The sequence below is a fragment of the Drosophila navojoa genome, chromosome 2 (assembly GCF_054131105.1).
Source record: "Drosophila navojoa isolate 15081-1374.11 chromosome 2, UAZ_NAV_1.0, whole genome shotgun sequence".
NCBI lineage: Eukaryota > Metazoa > Arthropoda > Insecta > Diptera > Drosophilidae > Drosophila > Drosophila navojoa.
Window position 1 is genome coordinate 15,686,552 of NC_142890.1, and position 14,266 is coordinate 15,700,817.

General features: G+C 45.8%; 4 protein-coding genes across 6 annotated transcripts; 3 read left to right on the forward strand and 1 right to left on the reverse strand.

Annotated features, from left to right (window-relative positions):
* The first annotated feature begins 97 nt into the window (after positions 1–97).
* Nup98-96 (nuclear pore complex protein Nup98-96) lies at positions 98–7,456 on the forward strand. The gene is made up of 9 exons (XM_018106463.3): positions 98–760; positions 940–3,483; positions 3,552–4,076; positions 4,146–4,316; positions 4,440–4,627; positions 4,719–5,004; positions 5,069–6,080; positions 6,139–6,548; positions 6,611–7,456. Exons 1-9 carry the CDS (start codon positions 481–483, stop codon positions 7,108–7,110), a joined length of 5,916 nt encoding a protein of 1,971 aa, XP_017961952.1. The 5' UTR covers positions 98–480; the 3' UTR covers positions 7,111–7,456.
* Positions 7,457–7,638: 182 nt separating this feature from the next.
* On the forward strand, positions 7,639–8,701 carry LOC108654954 (uncharacterized). The gene is made up of 2 exons (XM_018106578.3): positions 7,639–7,928; positions 7,983–8,701. The coding sequence occupies exons 1-2, from the start codon at positions 7,803–7,805 to the stop codon at positions 8,664–8,666; spliced, it is 810 nt and encodes a 269-aa protein (XP_017962067.1). The 5' UTR covers positions 7,639–7,802; the 3' UTR covers positions 8,667–8,701.
* Positions 8,702–9,075: 374 nt separating this feature from the next.
* Positions 9,076–12,979, forward strand: tst (superkiller complex helicase subunit twister). The gene is made up of 3 exons (XM_018106475.3): positions 9,076–11,476; positions 11,537–12,604; positions 12,665–12,979. Exons 1-3 carry the CDS (start codon positions 9,164–9,166, stop codon positions 12,866–12,868), a joined length of 3,585 nt encoding a protein of 1,194 aa, XP_017961964.1. The 5' UTR covers positions 9,076–9,163; the 3' UTR covers positions 12,869–12,979.
* Positions 12,904–14,171, reverse strand: LOC108654961 (dnaJ homolog subfamily C member 8). 3 transcript variants are annotated; one of them, XM_018106589.3, is made up of 3 exons: positions 13,944–14,171; positions 13,466–13,786; positions 12,904–13,404 (listed from the first exon to the last, which is right to left on the reverse strand). In XM_018106589.3, the coding sequence occupies exons 1-3, from the start codon at positions 14,010–14,012 to the stop codon at positions 13,030–13,032; spliced, it is 765 nt and encodes a 254-aa protein (XP_017962078.1). In that variant the 5' UTR covers positions 14,013–14,171; the 3' UTR covers positions 12,904–13,029. The 3 variants fall into 3 exon arrangements, with proteins under 3 accessions (XP_017962078.1, XP_017962087.1, XP_089112577.1); XM_018106598.2 differs by having other exon boundaries at positions 13,466–13,716; positions 13,944–14,130; XM_089256451.1 differs by lacking the exon at positions 13,944–14,171 and adding an exon at positions 13,787–13,919 and having other exon boundaries at positions 13,466–13,716.
* Positions 14,172–14,266: the final 95 nt, after the last annotated feature.

Here is a 14,266-nt window from a genome sequence, read left to right on the forward strand (position 1 = left end):
GAACTTATTAAACGATATTTACAGCCAACATACCCTTAAGAGTTTGCTTTATTTCAAACTGGTATTTTTATGTTAGTGCTGAACGAGGGCTGCATAGCATATCAATTTGCAAATATAAATACCTTCGACGGTGTCTGCGAACGGTCGCATTGTTTTTCGCCAGACAAGACATCGTGAAAAATATTCGGCGCGCCATTTCTGTGTTTGTGCTTCCAAAGGAACTTTTTGCGGGCTCAATATATTATAAGTTGCATTATTATTGTTAAGCGGTCATCCGATTGATCGTCTGTATTGTTGCCGCACCCTAATAACAACACAAGGGCACTCACAAACATACACTCATATACATATATATAAACATATATTTATTTGCGCAACCCGAGCTCGTGTTTCACTCCTTTGTGAAATAATTTGACGATTTGCGAGTAGTGCTCAGTGTATGTTTGTGTGTACCAACAGCTAGCCGGCAGATCGATCAAAATGTTTGGCGGCGCTAAACCCACATTTGGCACCGGTACCGGAACCACGGGCTTCGGAACGTTCAGCAACAGCGCAGCTGCAACGCCCTTTGGTCAATCGGCGTTTGGGAAGCCAGCAACCCCAGCGTTTGGAGGCACATCTGCTTTTGGCGCCCAACCGACGCAGCCCTCGATGTTTGGCACCACACCGGCAGCGAATCAACAACCTGGCGGCTTGTTCGGTAGCTCAACGACAACCAGCGCTTTTGGTGGCACAACCACAGCGCCCACATCATTTGGAGGTTAGAGTCGAATAATACCCTTTAAATAAGCTATGGTGGTCGTAGAATATATACATACATATGCAACATGACGGCTTATAAATAAATTATTTAATTCAATATATTTATATATATGTCTAAATACATAAATATGAAATAATGTAATAACAAGTACTAATGCCTTTAATGATTTATTTCAGCATTTTCTCAAGCCGCACAAACATCAAATATATTTGGCTCCACGCAAGCGGCTCCAAACACCTCGCTGTTTGGGCAGGGTACGACAAGTGCTTTTGGCGCCGCAAAACCCACCACTTTAGGCCTGAGCAGCTTCGGTCAAACACCGGCAGCCCAACCACTGTTTGGTCAGCAAGCGACTGCTGCGAGCACTTCAGGCTTTGGCGGGTTTGGTCAGGCGGCTCCAACGACAACAAATGTGTTTGGCAGTGGCGCTGCGTCGGCGTTCGGACAACCCCAAGCAGTGGCTGTAGGGGCGGCGGGCGGTGTCAATCCGGGCACTTCAGTGGCCAAGTATCAGCCCACGATAGGCACGGACACGCTCATGAAAGGTGGGCAGGCAAACAATGTTAATACGAAACAACACTGCATTACCGCAATGAAAGAGTACGAGATGAAGTCACTGGAGGAACTGCGTCTAGAGGACTATCTGAGTTCGCGTAAAGGTCCTCAGGCTGGCAGCGCACCAGGTGGTTTCGGTTTTGGAAGTCCTGCTACCGGTACGCAGCCCGCGACCACTGGACTCTTCGGCTCACCGGCTCAGCAACAGCCCAGCACTGGCTTGTTCGGGCAGACGGGCACTGAGAATAAGAGCCTGTTTAACACCTCGGCCTTTGGCCAGCCAGCAGCAACCAGCGCCTTTGGTGCACCCGCCCAGCAGAACAATTTCTTACAGAAGCCGTTCGGAGCTACCACGACCGGAGGATTCGGTACCACAGCTACGGACGCATCAAATCCGTTTGGCGCGAAGCCTGTAGGCTTTGGCCAGACTGGAAGCCTGTTTGGCCAAACGAACGCCACGAGCGCAGCACCGGCATTTGGGCAAACAACGACTGGCTTTGGTGGTTTCGGTAGCACCGCTGGCTCAACCACTCAGGCAACGCCGCTTTTTGGAGCAGCTACAACTAATGATCCCAATAAGCCCGCCTTTGGTCTCGGTGCTTCGGTGTCGCAAACGAATACAGGTTTTGGAGGCTTTGGTGCGCCGGCAACTAGCACAGCAGGCGGCGGTCTTTTCGGGTCCAAGCCGGCCACGAGCTTTGCGGCACCTGCCTTTGGCGCCAGCTCCACAGCAAACACGGGCTTCGGCAACTTTTCGTTGAGCAACACTAATGCGGGCACCGGAGGCGGCTTGTTCAACTCAAATCTCAACAAGCCAGCAACCTCAGCCTTTGGTGGTTTCGGATCCACCTCATCGGCGCCGCTCAATTTTAATGCCGGTAACACTGGCGGTTCCCTGTTCAGCAATGCTAGCAAACCTGGTGGCGGACTTTTCGGTGGCACCTCTACCCTTGGTGGAGCCACTGGCACAGCTACCACTGGAGGCGGTCTATTTGGCAACACCAGCCAAGGTTGCTTTGGGTCGACATTGGGTGGCGGCTTTGGTACGCTCGGCGGTGGCGCTAATACGGGTCTGTCGGGCTTAGGCGGCGTGGGTGCGGCTCCTTCTGTCGTCATGGTGCCTATACATCAGCAGATTCTATCCAAGGTGACGTCGCCGTACGGTGATACGCCAATTTTCAAAGATTTGAAGCGTAACGATGACGTGGACGCCACACGTGCCACCAATCCCGCCGCTCAGCAGGCGGTACTAGACATGAGCAGTAACCAGTTCAAGGTAACCAATAAGGATGGACCATCCAGCGTTCGAGTAAAGGCGCTGGGCACCACCAATAATCGCAAGTCCATGTTCGAAGGTCTGGAAGAGTTTGACGCTAGCGTAGAGGGTTTCAATCTTAAGCCCAACGTTAAGCGGCTAGTGATAAAGCCCAAAGTAGCGACACAGGGGCCTGCCACAGGCGAGGATAACAGTGCTGCCCTGAGCAATGGCAACAGTAACAGCAACAGCGGCAATCCAATAGTGGGTGTAGTACGTCCGCAACGAGAATCATTTACTGGTGCCATACCCAACGAGCCGGCACAAACCGGAAATGGCCAAACCTCACCAACAGCAAACAAAGCTGATCAGGACAGCAGTCGCCGTGAGTCGTGGCTGCATCCCAATAACTTGGCAAAGGTGCGCCAGCACAATCTACAGACGGGTATGGATCAGGCACCTTTAAATAGCACCCTCACGGAGTTGGTACCACGCAAACCCCTTGAAACCTACAAAAACGCAGCGCCAACACGTCTCTCTGTATCTACAATACCGGAGAATCCCTTTGAGGATCAGGCCAGCAGCATTGTGCGACGGGACACTTTCAGCTCGGAACATGGAAATGACACTACACTGTCCATACGCTCCATCGATTCGGAGCAACGCTTATCCGTTGAGCCAACTGTCGAAGCAGAAATCAATGCTGACGCTGACTATGAGCCCCACCCAACGGGCATTGTGCTCCGCCGTGTGGGCTACTATACCATACCTTCCCTGGAGGACCTCAAGTCGTATCTAGCCGAAGATGGGTCCTGCGTGGTGCCCAATTTTACAATTGGCCGCGAGGGTTACGGCAACGTTTACTTTGGCAAAGAGCTTGACGTGGCCGGCCTCAATCTGGATGAGATTGGTAATTCCTTGTTTACTTGTTTACGTTACGCAAAGGAATTTAATCATCTTTTTTACTTGCTCCGATAGTACATTTTCGCAACAAAGAGGTCATTATATATCCGGATGATGACAATAAGCCACCCATTGGCAATGGCTTGAATCGTGAAGCTCAGGTTACATTGGACCAGGTGTGGCCATTGGACAAGACCAAACATGAGCCCGTCAAGGATCCACAGCGCTTGCTCGAAATTGACTGGGAGGGCAAATTGCGCCGCGTTTGCGATAAGAATTCAACACGTTTCATTGAATATAGGCCAGAGACAGGCAGCTGGGTGTTCCGCGTCAAACATTTCTCAAAGTACGGTCTGAACGACAGCGATGAGGATGACGATGTGCCCGCGGATCCTAAAAAAGCCAAAACAGCTGCTACGGATGCGCAACGTACAGCTGCCACTGCCATCGATAAAGTGAGCTTGACCTCGTTGCACAAGTCCCAACGGATCTCGGAAGAGGCTGCACGCAACATAGATCCAAAATCATTGGCCGCCGGCGTTGCCAGCGGCTTCCGCCCCATGGACAACTCGGCGGAGTTTCTAATGATAGATAAGACGCGTAAGTAGCTAGATCATAATTTGCTGATCGATAGTCATTCAAATTGTATTTCTGCTTGCTATTTCCCAGAGTTCTTTCAGGCCGGCAGTGGCGCGGATTTTACAATGTTTGATGCACCACGTACTGTGCCTAGTCCAACCGCTGCTCTGGCCCAGGATATTGTAGGCAAAGAACCGCACAAAATGCAGTTGATGAAATCATCACTGTTCGTAGAAGATCAAGGCAGCGACGATGAATTAGGTATGAAGAAGTTTCAAGGATCTCAATCCATCAATCTATAATAAAATCTCAAAGTATGGACAGAAGAGACCTTGATAATAAACTATATCTCTTTATTATCTAATATTGGTTTGTACCTCAAAGATGCACAGCCAAAATTGAATCCACCTCAGGTGAAGCGCACCCCCAATTTGTTTAACAAGGATACATATCTGTGGAAGGAACCGGCTGCATCGGAGAGCTCAAGTGATTATGGTCGACAATCACCACTTTTGGCCGTCTCGTCATCCGCTTCAGTTACCAGTATAATCCGCGACGTCCAATCGGAGGAGGTAAAGACATAATTCAATTATAGTATCAAATTATTATAATATACGTATTTATATCTCACTTTTAAATATTGATTATTGGTTATCCTTGCAGGCTTCATCGGTGGTACCTGACAGTGTGAAGCCAGCCCAAAAGAAGACCCCAGCAACATCTTTGGTTGGCCCCAAACCATTCGACTTTGTCATCAAACCCAAAGTGGCACCGATTAAGGTTTTTGGCTCAGTAGTACCGTTGACTCGATCCATAGCATATGGTCACTACAATCACTGGATTGCTGATCTCGGCTTCTACAAAGGACGAAGCTTCAAGCTCAGCTTTGGACCACAAAACACGTTAATGGTACCCAACACGCTCAACAATCTACGCAGCATTCATGAGAGTAAGTGCACAGATATATATTTTCACGAGCAATATATAGTACAACTATATATTTTGTCTTATAGTCAATAACAAGATGCTGCCCGCGGCGCTCGTGTTTCAGCCACGAGCCTCTAACGATTTATCGTCAAATGTGCTACTGAGCATAAAGTTCAACACGGTGGATATGTATACTCAGTTTGCTGAAAGCATTGTGCCACATTTGGAAGTCCAACTGCAAGATTGCAGCTTCAACAAGGTGGAAGGCAGCGGTTGCCCCTGGCTGCAGTCCAACAATGGAACAAAACTGATTGCCAAGCACCTGGCTGAAGCCATTAAGCTGAACAATACCAGCACCATGGCTGCCTATGGTGTGTCCGTGTGGTCGCTTCTATTTGCACTGTGGGGAGAGCATGATGAGCTCATTGGACGGGATGACAATTCACATTATGTGATCATGTGTCGGCGCAATCTGCTTTCGGAGTGGTTGGAAAACACGCTGGTCAGCAAAGACCTGTTATCAAAGAAGGTCAGCAGCAATAGCTATCTAGAGCACATGCTGGAATTGTTAAGCTGCCATCGTGTAACCGAAGCTTGTGAATTGGCTTTTAAATACGATGACGCGTACTTGGCTTTGATCCTGGCACAGCTTAGCTCTGGTGCTGTGGTGCGTCTACTCATGGAGGAGCAACTGTTTGCTTGGCAACAAAGCAAATCCGATAAATACATAAGCTTGGAGCGTATCAAAATGTTCATGTTGGCCGCAGGCGTGCCACTAATGATGTCCTCGCATGGCCCCATAAACCTGCTTGAGGACGGTAACTGGCTGAACGTATTGGCATTACAACTATGGTACTTTACTGCGCCCACATCGACAATAACTGATGCCTTGCTGGAGTACGACAAGGCCTTCCAAGCCGAGGAACTCTACGCGGATGAACCGAAACCCAGTTACAGTGGCACTCCCTACAAGAGCAAGAATCCTGTTTATGATCTACGTTACCACCTGCTGCAGCTCTTCTCCAAGCGAAAGCATTCCTTAGAGCAAACATTGAATCCAATTACACATACCTCCGATCCAATGGACTTTCGGCTGAGGTAAGCTCTATTATTAGTAGCTTTAATAAATAGTTAATAATTTATCCATCATTTGTAGCTGGATGCTGCTGCAAACCTTGGAAGCACTAGGCTATACACATTGCAGCCCCTTGACAGAGGCGCAGTTTCACGTGGACTTTGCCAGCCAGCTAGAGAACGAGGGCTTGTGGCAGTGGTCCGTATTTGTGCTATTGCATATCAAAGATCGTAATCAGCGTGAACGCGCTGTGCAGCACATACTGCAACAGCATGTCAGCCTAGACGCCAATGTGGCACTGAGCGATGAAGAGCAGTTTGTCATCCACCAATTGGGTGTACCGGAAACTTGGGTGGATTATGCTAAGGCTCTAAAAGCAGGTGCCAACGGCCAGCGCCACATGCAAGCAAAGTATTTATTAAAGGCTAAGCACTGGGTATTAGCCCACGAAATCATCTTCCAATATATTGCACCAGATGCCGTGATAAACAGTAATTTTAAAATATTTTTCAATATTCGTTATTCTTTATGTTAATCTAAAATTTTATTACAGGTAATTTGCAGTATTTGTACAATCTGTTGAGCCAGTTTGAGTCAACAGAGAGCACCGTCAAAGTGCCAAACTGGACAAATCAGGGTCAGATATTTCTGGATTACATTGATATTAACGAAAAGTTCAAGCACATACACAACGTCAGCAGCGTGGAGGATATACAAGCGCGTTGGGAAAATCTGAAGCCACAACTCAGTGAGATTTGTTCGCGTATTAGTCTGCTGCCATGCCCCACAGCCAAGCATCGTCTTTGCCAGAGCGAAATAGCGAAGAGTTTGAGCTGCTTGGTGAATGGCATGTGCATAGTTTGTCCTGAACTGGAGCCATGTGTTGTATTAAAAATGGCTTTAGAGCGTTTGCCCATGCCTCAAGAGTTTTCCACCAAAGAGCTGAACAATTTCCTCGATGAGGTGATGCAAAAGATACAGAGCCAGCGACCATTCACGGAATCGGAAACAGTGCCACTCCGCACCACCGGGCCCATATTGATGCAAAGCTAAAAAATAAGGAAACATTCATAGATAGATAAGCATGGAAAAATTTAAAAACAGACGATATATAGTTTAGCCAACCAATAAATTCAATTAGAGTTAATATATATATATATAGTTTTACATATAAAAATGCGCATGGAGTTAACTGTTATGACAAAACAAATATAAATAATTGAGAAGAAAAAGGAAAATTTTTGTAAAGTAAGCTACGTTTCGTTACAAACCTCAACTATAAATGCTATCACTTAATTTTAGTTATTTGTTCACCATTTAAAATAGCTAAGATGTCAATAATTATTAACTACGTATTTTTGATAAACAATAAAATTGATCTTTGTTTTAGTCGGTTAAAGTTAAAAGTGAATTATGTATGTATCGGTAAATATTAAAGTTAATTTAACAACTTTCATAACCAAAACAAAAACAAAATCATTTATTTATTGGAAGCTCAACGGTTTCATTGTTGGTCAATAACTAAAAACTAGTTCGATTCAACTGGCTGTGGATCGATTTTTTAGATTTTGTACAAAGACTACGCGATGATCATCGGTATCGACTGAGATCAAGCTTTTAAAAGCCCCGATTAGATGTGGTTCGCACCTGTGGTGCGTGAGACCTTTAGCTGTCCGATTAGTCGTCGATGGACTTTTGATAGGAGTGCAGCGTTTGTTTAATTGGATTATAGTAAAGAATTACTAATGACGGAATCTAAGCAAAATTCATGGTGTGGACGCCATGACAAGCCACGCGAGTTTGCCAAGCATCAGCCCATCATATGCTATGACAAGCCGGCTTCCGCTCTTGTTTCCAAAGAAGAATACGATGTACATATGTTGCAATTGAATTTTATCAAGTAAATAATGAGGATCGTATTTCAGAATAAACGCTATGAAGCGTTAACTGGCGAGCTCGTGGAGACATTGGTGGTGCCCAAGCGTGAGGCGCGCACCTGGACCATGCTAACAGGTGATCTGTGCCGCATAACAGTGCACGAGGGCTCCCAGGTAGGGGATGTCAATTTCTGGAACTTGGACAATCGCCAAGAACGCTTCTATTCGGGAAAAACACGCCAGCTGCACGGAGCACATCTGAGGGTGTATGACAGATTGTGGAGCTGCCTGCCCTACCTGCGCCCCATGGCCACCTTCGTATTTGACACCCTTGCCCAATATGGCATCGATGAGGACGGCGGCGCTCTGCACGATGTTATCGGCACTCGCTGTGACGACTACACCTACAAGCTGATCACCGGGCAAGAGCGTGTGGGCAGCTGTCACAGCTCCCTCGTCAAAGCTGTTGTGGAGGAGCGTGGCATGACCGAGCAGGATGTGCACGATGTATGGAATATTTTCATGTGCACTGGCTTCACCAGAGACACTGAACAGTATTTCTGCAAGCCCAGCCCCGCCCAGAAGGGCGATTTCATTGAGTTTATTGCCGACATGAATCTGTTGGTGGCACTAAGTGCCTGTCCCCAAGGTGATGTATCCATTCCAGTAGGTGTTCAAGTGCCCGACGAGAAATGTCATCCATTGAAAGTTGAGATATTTCGCAAAAAATGATTGAAATTATTTATTTATTTTTAACAGTAAACTAAAGAATATAAAGTGTTATGCAATGGTATAGTATTTCTAACAGCTTGAGTTTATTATTTAAAATGATTTAATTATAGATTGGTTTTACTCTGTAATTATTATACACCATATAGTGTATTTAATCTGGCAACAGATTTACCAAATATTAAAAGATTCTTATTTCATTACAGAAATCGAATTTCCCTTATATTTCGTGATTAATCCAATTTGAAGTATCTGTACATTCGCTTGGAATTTCGCATTTGTCATTTGCATTCCATTAAGACCTAAATTCAAATTGGAATCGAGGTTTATACTATCACTATGATACTATGAAAGCCGAGTAATTATTTTCTTAGGCTTGTGTCATTACAGCATTTAGTATTTTATCTTTGGTATTTTATTACATTTAATTAGATTATATGGTCGCACTGAACACTGATTAGTTTGTCAATGTTGGAAAAATATATTAAAGCCGCTCCATAATGTGTGAAATTCGCGGCAAGGACAACCATGAGAAGCTTCGCAATTACATACTTAATCCGGATATATCCATTCATGATCCGCTGCCCGATGTTGTGCCACGTAAATTTAATGAAATGCGCCTGTTGCACATTCCCAAATGCCCGGGAAGTACAAAACTAATTCCACGTAGGGACTTGGTTACCGGCGAAATACTCGAGTTCGTTGAGGTTGATGTGGAGGATGTGGGGGCCAATGCCAATAATTCAATGTCCATGCAGCGTGAGCCGGGTCTACTGGAAGAAATAACGCGAGGCTCGCCTATGAACTATCCTTTCTGGCCGGGTGGCTTCGATGTCAAAAAGCAGAAGTTGGAGATTGCTAAGCTCGATTTGGATAGCTTTGAACTTGGTGAAAAGTTGCTAACCGTGCCGCCGGGGTTTTCAAGTGGTCATGACTTCTCATTGGACACAAAAAAAGTTATGAAAACGGCTACCACCACCGCTAGCAATGTGGATTTACTAGAGAATTTAGAGGAAGACCTCGACGTACAGCAGTGGCTGCAAATAACGCGAAGCGATAGCGAAGCCACCGGCACAAGTGCGCCGCAGAGAGATCTTCAATTTCCAGCAGAGTTCCAAGACGTCGATGATGATATTATGAACGCAGACCTGAAGCCCGTCCTGAATATATCGACGACAACGAAAACATTCAGCAGTGACTGGGCAGAAATGGTAGACATCAGCCAGCCCATCACCAACTTCAAGGAGCAAATACCCTGTCCAGCCATGGAGTTTCCCTTCGAGCTTGATGTATTCCAAAAGCAGGCTATTCTTAAGCTGGAGCAACGTCAATATGTCTTTGTGGCAGCGCACACATCAGCGGGCAAGACCGTGGTGGCCGAGTATGCCATTGCATTATCCAAGCGGGATCTGACGCGCACCATTTACACGTCGCCCATCAAGGCGCTATCCAATCAAAAGTATCGCGACTTCCGCAAGACCTTCAAGGATGTTGGTCTCATAACGGGTGATCTGCAAATCGAGCCAACCGCCTCGTGCCTCATTATGACCACCGAGATATTGCGTTCCATGCTCTATTGTGGCAGCGATATAACACGGGACTTGGAATATGTAATTTTCGATGAGGTCCACTATATTAATAATCCGGAGCGCGGCCACGTCTGGGAGGAAGTCATCATACTACTGCCAGACCATGTCAATATTATCATGCTCAGCGCCACAGTGCCCAATACCATGGAATTGGCTGATTGGGTGGGCAGCACCAAGAAGCGCAAGGTGTATGTCATAAGCACGCTAAAGCGTCCAGTTCCATTGATGCATTATCTCTACACTGGCGCCGGTGGCAAGAGTCGTGATGACATCTTTCTGTTGGTTGATGCCCAGGGTAAATTCCTGCAGGGCAACTACGAGAAGGCTGTAGAGCGCAAGAAGGAAATGCAAAGCAAATCTAAGACGGGCGGACCTAAAAACTACGTAAACAGCAAACAGGATCAGTGCACCTGGATTGGACTGATTGATTTCCTCAAGCGAAACAACAAGATGCCCGTTGTGGCCTTTACTTTGTCCCGCAACCGCTGCGACAGCAATGTGGCTGCCCTGCAATCCGTGGATCTCAATACGGCAGTGGAGAAGGGCTCAGTGCAGAAGTTCTTCCTCCAATGCTTGGCGAAGCTGAAGCCGCCTGACCGCACTATACCACAGGTGCTGGCGCTTAAGGATTCTCTGGAACGTGGCATTGGAGTCCATCATAGCGGCATTTTACCAATCCTCAAGGAGATCGTCGAGATGCTCTTCCAGAACGGCCTCGTCAAGCTGCTCTTTGCCACCGAAACTTTTGCCATGGGCGTTAATATGCCAGCCCGCACAGTCATCTTCGATTCGCACAAGAAGTTCGATGGCACTGAAATGCGCAACCTGAAACCGGGCGAGTATATACAAATGGCTGGACGTGCTGGACGACGTGGTCACGATGAGAATGGCACCGTCATCCTGCTATGCAAAGGTCAAGTGCCACCGTCTATGGAACTGAGGCCTATGATTCTTGGCTTACCCGAGAAGCTGCAGTCGCAATTCATTCTCCGTTATGCCGTTATACTGACATGTCTGCGCATCGAGAGCATCAAGGTGGAGGACATCATGCAGTTCAGCTTCAAGGAGTTCAATCAAAAATTGCAGCTACCTACACAGCAGAAGCAGCTGCAGCTAGCCGAGGCCAAGTTTGCCACGCTGCCCAATCTTGGCGAGCACCTTCAGCCACTGATCTATTTCTATGACAAGTCCGTTGAATACTGGAAGGAGAAGCATCGCATTATGGTTAGTAAGGATGTGGGGGAATGGTTAAATAACCAATAATCCTCTTGACTTTCTTCACAGAAATTTATTTTAACTCAACCGAAAATCCAAAAGGAAATGAAAGTAGGGCGCATCATTTTTATCACTCAGGGCAAGCATTACAATAAGCTGGCCATATTGCTTAATGTTAAGTCCGTGCAGGGCAAGGATACCATCTACAAGGTGTTAGTATTGGATCATCAATTCAAGAGCAACGACTGCGACAACGTAAATCGGGGCGAACTTTACTACAAAATCCTCTCATTGACACCACAGCACAAATTCTTCCATCCGGAGGGCATTGGAGGACACACTGTGCTAGACATCAGAGCCGTTGATATCCTAACGATTACGAAATCAACAATTAAAGTTGATGCCGATGTCATAATACGAAACTGGGAGCAAAGGCAGTTAGAACGCTTTAAGGACTCGCCGCCTAGCGCAACAGTCGTCAAGGCCGTCACGGAACTGCATCAGCTAAACGAAGCATACAATGCCAATCCGGACAGTATCAAGTACATCAATATGTCCAAGGAAATAACCGTAAATGCGGAAACCGAAGTAGCTATGGTGCACTATGTGGATCATCTGGCACGTCAGGTGGGCAACGTGCTGCCACATACCAATGTTGCCGGCTTTGAACAGGAGTTCGCCAAGGTGTACGAGCGTCGTATGTTAGAGATTAACATTGAGGAGTTGCGTTTCAAGAATTCGGCAAAGAATTTAACCCTTTATCCGGATTACTGCAACAAGTTGCAGGTGTTGCGAGCCCTCAATTATATAGATGAGCAGAACGAGGTGACACTCAAGGGCAAGGTAGCTTGCGAAATGGGTCAAAATGAGCTCCTCATTACCGAGTTAATACTCTGCAATATGTTTAATGATCTGGAGCCAGCGGAAATAGCGGCTCTACTGTCGGGTCTGGTGTTTCAGGCAAAAATTCAGGGCGAACCTGTCATCCCAGAGCCACTAAAAAAATGTGTTGCCGCCTTTGAGCAAATCAACGACACCATCTTGGCTGAGGAACAGCGCTGTCAAGCGGCAGTTGAGGCAGAAAATAATTTAAATTTTGGACTGCTTGAGGTTGTCTACGAGTGGGCTAAAAACAAGGTAAGATTTATCTAAATTGATTCCAATTTTGTTTACCAGCTCGTAAATTGCTTTTTACAGCCTTTCGCTGAGATCATGAAACTAACCGAGGTACAGGAGGGCATCATAGTGAGATGTATTCAGCAGTTAGACGAAACACTTCGGGATGTTAAAACTGCAGCCATTCGAATTGGTAATCCCGGCTTGCAGTCTAAAATGGAAGAGGCCTCGGCGGCCATAAAACGGGATATTGTATTCACAGCCAGTTTGTACACGGAGCTCTAAAAAAAAAATCGGAATGAAAATATAAAAGACAGATGTTTGTTTTCCTAAAACTACATATTATGATCATGTCAATTATTACAACTCCAAAGGATACTTATAAAAATGTAAAAATATATGTGTAAAATAATGGGGCGGTTAACGGCGACGGTCGCAAACAGATTTCATCGCGTCTCAGGTTTAAACTTTGGGGGCACCATCATGCCGGTCATATGCTTTTGCTTTTTTGTCTTCTTCGATTTGCCAGCGCCGGATTGAAAATCGTGCCAACTGTTCACACGGCTTTGACGAGATTCCTCAAAATTTTGCTGCCACTCACGATCCGCTTTGACGCGTTCCTCTTCCTCTATTTCGGTTTCGCGCTTTCGCTTTCGCTCCTCCTGGTCGCGCTGATCAAGCTTTTGCCTTCGCCGTTCCATGTCAGCAAAGAGTTTCATTACCATTACGTAAATGGCGTGTTTATACTTGGCAGGATCGTCTTCAGGTATTTGCTCAAAGGATCTGCCTTCCTTTTTGAGCTTTTTACGTTTTTCAGCAATCTATAAAATGTTCGTTCGCATTTAATTGCCTTGAAAACAGAAATGAATGCAATGGACATACCATATGATCTGTGCGGCCTTTGGCTTCCTCGTACACATCCAAACACTTTTTGCGTGTTAGGTCGTTTTCCAATATCTTCCAGGAACGAGCAACAATGTCGAATGCCATTTGAGCGCGCTCCTGGTTATCGGGATTCTTGTCTGGATGTACCAGTATGGAGAGGGTACGATAACGTTTTTTTATGTCGGCCACCTCGGCGTCTGGCTCAATCTGCAGCACCTCGAAAGGATTAAGATTGAAGTATGTGGAACCTGGACGAAGTAAACGATCAATTTGTTGAGTAGGAGTTAGTACTGAATCGCGTTTTTCAATTTCTTTCACCTGCGAAAATAGTCACAAAATCGTTTATTTATGTGTATAAGAAAATTCTGATTTTTTTCGTGCTGCCTTTTGATTAGCCTTTGCCATAGCCGTTCGCTTTTGCGTTGGCGTTCGCCACCGCCAAGCCCACGGCATTGAATAGCATCACGAAACTTACTTCGGTATAGAAGTCCTCGAATGATTCTTTGGAAGTGCCGGGTTGATCTCTCAGCGTCGAAGAGGACATTTTGTGTTTTTTGTGTCAGTTACGTGTTAATTTGTTCCTTTTATAATTTTTCCGTTTACTTTTTGTTAAGAAAATGCACAAAATACAGCCAGTGTTAGCCAATTTTTTCAATTTAAGTGCTGTATAATGCTGTAAGAATGTTAATGTTAAACCACTGTATATAAATATAAATATATACATATGCAGGTATGTATGTATATGCAAAATGTATAAATTTATCGCAAACTAAATTATTAGAAAATTTTGTATACAGA

Excerpts from the sequence above, each read along its gene's own strand:
- tst (XM_018106475.3), top strand. The coding sequence starts at position 9,164 with ATGTGTGAAATTCGCGGCAAGGACAACCATGAGAAGCTTCGCAATTAC. Across the intron at positions 11,477-11,536 it reads AGGAGAAGCATCGCATTATG|AAATTTATTTTAACTCAACC; the intron begins GTTAGTAAGGAT and ends CTTTCTTCACAG. Across the intron at positions 12,605-12,664 it reads ACGAGTGGGCTAAAAACAAG|CCTTTCGCTGAGATCATGAA; the intron begins GTAAGATTTATC and ends TGCTTTTTACAG.
- LOC108654954 (XM_018106578.3), top strand. The coding sequence starts at position 7,803 with ATGACGGAATCTAAGCAAAATTCATGGTGTGGACGCCATGACAAGCCA. Across the intron at positions 7,929-7,982 it reads TTTCCAAAGAAGAATACGAT|AATAAACGCTATGAAGCGTT; the intron begins GTACATATGTTG and ends ATCGTATTTCAG.
- Nup98-96 (XM_018106463.3), top strand. The coding sequence starts at position 481 with ATGTTTGGCGGCGCTAAACCCACATTTGGCACCGGTACCGGAACCACG. Across the intron at positions 4,317-4,439 it reads AGGCAGCGACGATGAATTAG|ATGCACAGCCAAAATTGAAT; the intron begins GTATGAAGAAGT and ends TGTACCTCAAAG. Across the intron at positions 6,081-6,138 it reads CCAATGGACTTTCGGCTGAG|CTGGATGCTGCTGCAAACCT; the intron begins GTAAGCTCTATT and ends CATCATTTGTAG.
- LOC108654961 (XM_018106589.3), bottom strand. The coding sequence starts at position 14,012 with ATGTCCTCTTCGACGCTGAGAGATCAACCCGGCACTTCCAAAGAATCA. Across the intron at positions 13,787-13,943 it reads TCGAGGACTTCTATACCGAA|GTGAAAGAAATTGAAAAACG; the intron begins GTAAGTTTCGTG and ends CTATTTTCGCAG. Across the intron at positions 13,405-13,465 it reads AAGGCCGCACAGATCATATG|ATTGCTGAAAAACGTAAAAA; the intron begins GTATGTCCATTG and ends AACATTTTATAG.